Source organism: Mya arenaria, chromosome 10 (assembly GCF_026914265.1).
Source record: "Mya arenaria isolate MELC-2E11 chromosome 10, ASM2691426v1".
Classification (NCBI taxonomy): domain Eukaryota; kingdom Metazoa; phylum Mollusca; class Bivalvia; order Myida; family Myidae; genus Mya; species Mya arenaria.
Genome location: NC_069131.1, coordinates 18,990,280 through 18,996,182, shown reverse-complemented (window position 1 = coordinate 18,996,182; position 5,903 = coordinate 18,990,280). Strand labels below are relative to the sequence as shown.

The window sequence follows — 5,903 nt, the reverse complement described above, 5'->3', positions numbered from 1 at the left end:
ATTCATCTAGCAAATGACATCCATTTAGAGCAAGTGTTGTATTTACCAAACGGACTATTTCCGAGTACAGAGGCTGCTTGCTGGCCTGGACATTCTGGTCACTGACTGGTTCAACAGCAGCTGCCAGGCTTTGAAAATAGTCAGAGCTAAAAATAAGGCACCAGGAAAATATTGTTTTTAATATCTCAGACGTAGGGAGTTAGGAACACCATATGAACTATAATTAAATGGACATCCTTCTTTTAACTGACTAACATATTACAAACCGAACAAGAGTCATACTTAACCTTGCATCATACAACAAGCAATTAAGTGAGACAGTATCGAACAATGCCAACATTTAATATAATTCTTATCATTGTAAAATATTTCATGTTAATTCATCAACACGACATGTTCATCTTATACCCTTAAACAACACTGAGGTAATGACAATATTCGGATATTTTACACAGGCAAAAAACTAATTAACTCAGCTGAATTGTAATATATTTGAAACAAATACCACTGGTCAAAGCTTGATGCATCAATCTCTGCTGAATGTGGTTGGCGTATGTCTTCATTCCAATGTACATCCTGCTGATAGGCTATTTCACTCCAGGAATACACATCCTCCTCAATCACCTAACTACAATGTCTACCACCAACACGACTCAGATGAAGTCCATCACGACCCAACACATCAGCACATTCCTTAATTGTATATAAAAACAGAATGCATGGTTTAACAAACTTTTCAATCATTGGAATATTAAGTCTTCATCTTTGCTATCTTCAATATACTATCTTGTTAACGGAGATACAGAAACAAAAATAATGATATTGCTCATATACTGTTTTTGAAAAAGTTGGTGAATATTATATAAATATTGCATGCCTTCCAGTGTGACAGTACATATTGTTAACATGAGGGAAATACTGTTACCGAGGAGAAGCCGAGGGTAACAGTATTTACCCGAATGTTGACAATATGTACTGTCACACTGGAAGCCATGCAATATTTATTTTATTATACCGAACACAGTTACATTTATATACATGATATATAAGATTTTTACAATAACACAACTTTCAAGTTTAATCAATTTATTCTGTAATTATTGTTTGTTTACTTTAGCTGTCATTTTGTTGCAAATGTTGTTTAGAAATAAGGCAAACACCGGTTGTAACCAGATTCACAATACATTTTAATAAGCGCTTACCACCTCAGACTTGGGAAACCAAAAAATGCCTATTTTAAGACGTGCGTGCTATGTGACAGTATCATGTCAACCGGTCAAAACGATACTGTCAGTGTGTGACAGTACGAAATTGCCCATGATGGGAATATGAGAAATTAACATGGGCAGGTCACGTGACTTATAATAATGATATATGTATACCAATGAAATAAACAATATCATTATGACAACCCATATCCACAAAGGCATAAAAATGCATTACAGTTACATATTTCTACCTGTCTATATAAATAAGGATCATCTTAAATTTGCCAAATATCTACAACTTTTATTTCTGTATTGCATAAACTTATTTTGTTGATTTATACCTGAGCTCCATATCCAAGGAATCTGATGTATGGGATGGCCTCTGAAATGTCCATTAGCATGGTGTTAGCATTCTGGATCCATCTGTTGAAGACTCTCGCTAATGTTGAAGATACTCGTCTGTCATTCTTTTTTCGTGGCAGAATAGAACATAAAACAATCTCAGTTTCCGGACTCGTCTCGTGGATACTATCACATACCTCAGTGACTCTCCTTTGAAATAAACATACATTATTAGACTATTAATAAAGCCAAGGCAAACAAGTAGTGACTTCTTCAAATAAAGCATTATAAAGTCGTAATAACACTTTGTCATAACTTTCTTGAATCAGGCATATTTCATAACATTAAAACTTGAGGAAAAGGAGATTAAATAAAATTTCATAAATTGTTTTGTTACTTAGTAGACAAAATGTGTGTCATTGAAATAGAGTACGCCAAAGGGAGTTTTTAAAAACTGGTACCTTGACGAAGCTTATTGAAAAGACTGCTTCGTACGTAATAGAATCAAACATATTTAATGTGTACCTATAAAACACATCCTCTCTGGCTTGAACATCATTGGAGCCAAGATGAATATAGACACATGGGTAAAACTCCTTCTTCAATGAAAGCTGCAGAACTGCCACAAATCCCTTCTTGTCATTCACAAACTTTGCTCCTACAATTGAGGTAAACTGAACAATGGTAGCTTTTGTTTTTATGTTTTCTTTAACCACGACCCCCCCCCCCCCCCCTGGGTCCAGAATACCGGTGACTTTGACTCTCGGTCCAGCAAATCCCGGGTTTAACCCCAGCCCTGTGGGGACAAACTGCTAACCCTAACCCCGGTAAGGACCATTTCTTGGGGGGGGGGGGCGTGGTTACAATTGACTGATGTATTAATAATATTATTTTGGTATTGGATGGTTCAAATCAATCAAGAAACATTTGATTCAATAATTAATATGGAATGGAATATGCAGTACCATATCTTGTGATATGATTGGCGCATGGAATTTAATTGGTATTAAATAAAAAAACATTTTTCCTTTTCTTTTCACATAATACACTGTTTAAAAAGTGGTCGTGTGGAGTTCTTGTTTGTCCATATACGTAAAAAATTTATTCAGTTTAGCTTGACTGATATGTGGGATGTTTAAACAGGAAAAGTGAAAAGAAAGAAGGTCTTTAACTAGAAACTTAAGAAAAACATTTTGTATACACCAATCACTTTAACAAGTACTTTGAGCTAACAGGGACCTTTAGATGAAATGGCTGAGAAACAAGGCAATATATGACATTTTTACTTCTAGCAATATATTGGCCTACATGTATCTGTACCTTGTGTGGGTAAGAACCACCAGCCCAGCTCAATAGGTTAGAGAACTGTGCTAATGTTCCTGCCGCCATGGGTTTGAGTCCAAAAGAAGGCTATTATTCAAACAAACAATATTTCCTCCAAATTGTTTTCCTTACTTGTGTCAATAAAAGGTAAAAATGCCAGAATCAGCTTATAGGTTAATTGGGGCCAAGGAGTGTAAAATGTGTGAGCAAGAACAAGCTACAAAATAAATGGCGGAGTGGAGTAAACAGTGTGTGGGTAATGGTAAATAGACATGTTATCACTTCTTTATGCAAACATTATGCTGTGAACAAGTTTGTCATGTCAAGATTTTTTTTATAAAATTCACTGCAATTTGTATAAATCAACATAATTTGCAAATATGAAATTGGACAAAAAAATTTGGGAAAAATAAAATTTATGGTCCAGTGAAACAGCCTTGAGAAGCCTTTGCACAAAATTAATCACTGGAATGCCATGCTAGTGCAATCAATCATGGGTTCAAGCCACACACAGGATGCACTCTTTCTCGCAGGACTACTTATATACGGATATATCAAAAGTAAAATGCAAGAATCTCTGGATCAGCCTAAAAGGTTATTGGTGGAAGGCATGAAGCATGTGTATATGCGTGTGTGTGTGCATGTGTAAAAACCAGCTGCCCAGCTAGCCAATTGGTTAGAGGGCTGTGCTATTGTTCTGGTATTCATGTGTCCAGCCACCACACTGGGTACTTTCACTACCTCCACGGATGTCTTTATTGGTGTCAGAAAAGAAAGAACCGAGTGCCAGAATCACCCTTAAATGTAAATATGGGGAAAATTAGAGAGTGTTTGGATACGAAATCCTTCATGTCCGGAAAGCTCAGTTGGTTCGAGCAGTTCTGGGTTGAAAGCCAACACTGCATGGACACACTTTTCCTCACAGAATACCCTTGAGATAATAGTGCTACGCTAATTCACCAGTCAATATTGTAACCATTGGCCCCCAGGGTCAGGGGAATAGCCGGGACTTTGACTTTCGGTCCAGCCAACCCCGGGTAAAATCCCTGCCCTGCGGGAACGAACTGATGGTTAAACCCCGGCCAAATGCCCTCGCACCTCAGAGACTCTACATGAAGCCCAATCTCGGCTTAATTTGGCGCTATGACAAAAACACCGCAGTCACCCGGCCCTGCTGGGGCCACCTGGAAAGTAGAAACATGGCCCTTTTCACCGGCTATCCCTGGTATTCCCCCGGACCTGGGGGGGGGGGGGGTTACAATTTACTGGTGCATAACATAGTGTTTACAGTAATAACCATCAAATATATCAGGGCAAATTGGATACTATAAGGCTAAGGTCTTCGGGTTGATGAAATATGTCGTCTGCAAAACTGAAGGAGACTATAAGTTGAATATTGTGGCAGATTATTTGGGTCATAATACATTCACTAACATCTTTATGCAATATTGAAGCAAAATAGTTCGCCATAATCATTTAAATAACATCCATTTGCCTTTTAAAAATGTGTGTACCTGATACTGGGAGGCATCGAATAGTGGACCAATTTGGAATCGCTGCTTGGATACGATGTACGTTGGAATCACCTGCCACAAGCGCACTACCAAGACATCCACTTGAATCTGCAATGGAAGAAAACACACGCTCCTCGACCTGGATGTGCATCTCGACAGAAAAGAAAATATAGACAAATACTGCTGGGTTTTTTTAAAAATAAAGTCGCGAAATCAAATGACGATTCACAATACAAGCGAAAACGCGATAAATAATTCTAGGAACTTAATTCAGTCACAATTATATTCAAAAAAAAGGCGCGAGTAGTATTTTGATTTAAAGTTTGGTCAGCGATGATATCTAAGCAAGCTTAAATCTCAGTTTCAATCTCAAGAAATTCGAATCGAATCTCTCTCGTGAGCTTTCCGTGACAGAAAGCATCAGTTTCCGGGTCATTTCTCCAGAAGTGTGCGTAGATCGTAACCTTTGCAATACGTCATGTGCTATTTTAAGCATTTTCCATATAAGGTAATCCTCTACTTCCGATACCGAAAAACTTACAACAGGCCTCTCCTGGGCGTGTCTGTCTTAGTTCAATTGCTGAAGGCGAGATGATAATTATTTTCCATGGCCGCTCGTTTAAGTTAGGTTCATCCCGACCCGAGCGTAGGGTGTTTTGCGGAAACGAGGTTTACCGAGTTTCCGCAAAACACCCTGCGCGAGGATCGGGATGAACCTATCTTACACGAGCGGCTATGGTAGATGCTTTTTCTCCTACCTCAGTTAAACAAAATTAAGTAAAAATGTATTTTTTTTGCCGGAACTATTTTGTGCTTAATGAAAATAATTGCGTACGGATGTGCAATAATTCGTGGTTGTCATGGATACTCGCGCAGTGTTTCAGAGTATGTTAATGGTCTGATCGGTCTTTAAATAGCTCTAAGAAGAGTGAAGCATTATTTCTTGAAAGGTGCGTGAAAACTGTTTTCTTATGACATTTGAAGCGAGAAATAATTAACTCGCGTTCTAAATATTGCCACCAGACAAGGTTTCCATGATGCGCTACAGACAAAAGTCTTCAACAAGGGAGGTAATTACAATGTGGTGACCTTTAAAAGAAGTTCCATACGGGCATTTTATCTTCGCCCGTGGGCAAGATAAGAATTTCTAGCATGGTTAAAATAATGGATCTACATATCTGAGGTGGGAGGAACTTTATTACTATTTGCCTATTTATCTAGAAAGGATCTCAAGTGTAATCACAATATGGCATTAAATGGAAAGAACCAAATCCCTGAAGCTTCTTGTGTCTGACCATCTACCATCCGATTTTCATCTTAATTGGTGTTCCACATTTAACCAACGCGAATATTTATAAATACTGTTAATAAAAATGTCCAAGATGAACTCATTTGTTATTATGATTACGATCGTGCATATAGATGTATTTTCATTGGAACTCGACATCTTGTTCCAACTATGATAAACCATGTATGTTGTTTGTATACAAACGATTGGATAAAACGAACCTCTAGG

At 37.8% G+C, this 5,903-nt stretch overlaps 1 protein-coding gene across 1 annotated transcript; it reads right to left on the bottom strand.

Annotated features, from left to right (window-relative positions):
• Positions 1–624: 624 nt before the first annotated feature.
• Positions 625–4,934, bottom strand: LOC128204421 (uncharacterized). Its single transcript, XM_052905836.1, has 4 exons — positions 4,388–4,934; positions 2,076–2,208; positions 1,550–1,760; positions 625–693 (listed from the first exon to the last, which is right to left on the bottom strand). Exons 1-4 carry the CDS (start codon positions 4,536–4,538, stop codon positions 625–627), a joined length of 564 nt encoding a protein of 187 aa, XP_052761796.1. The 5' UTR covers positions 4,539–4,934.
• Positions 4,935–5,903: the final 969 nt, after the last annotated feature.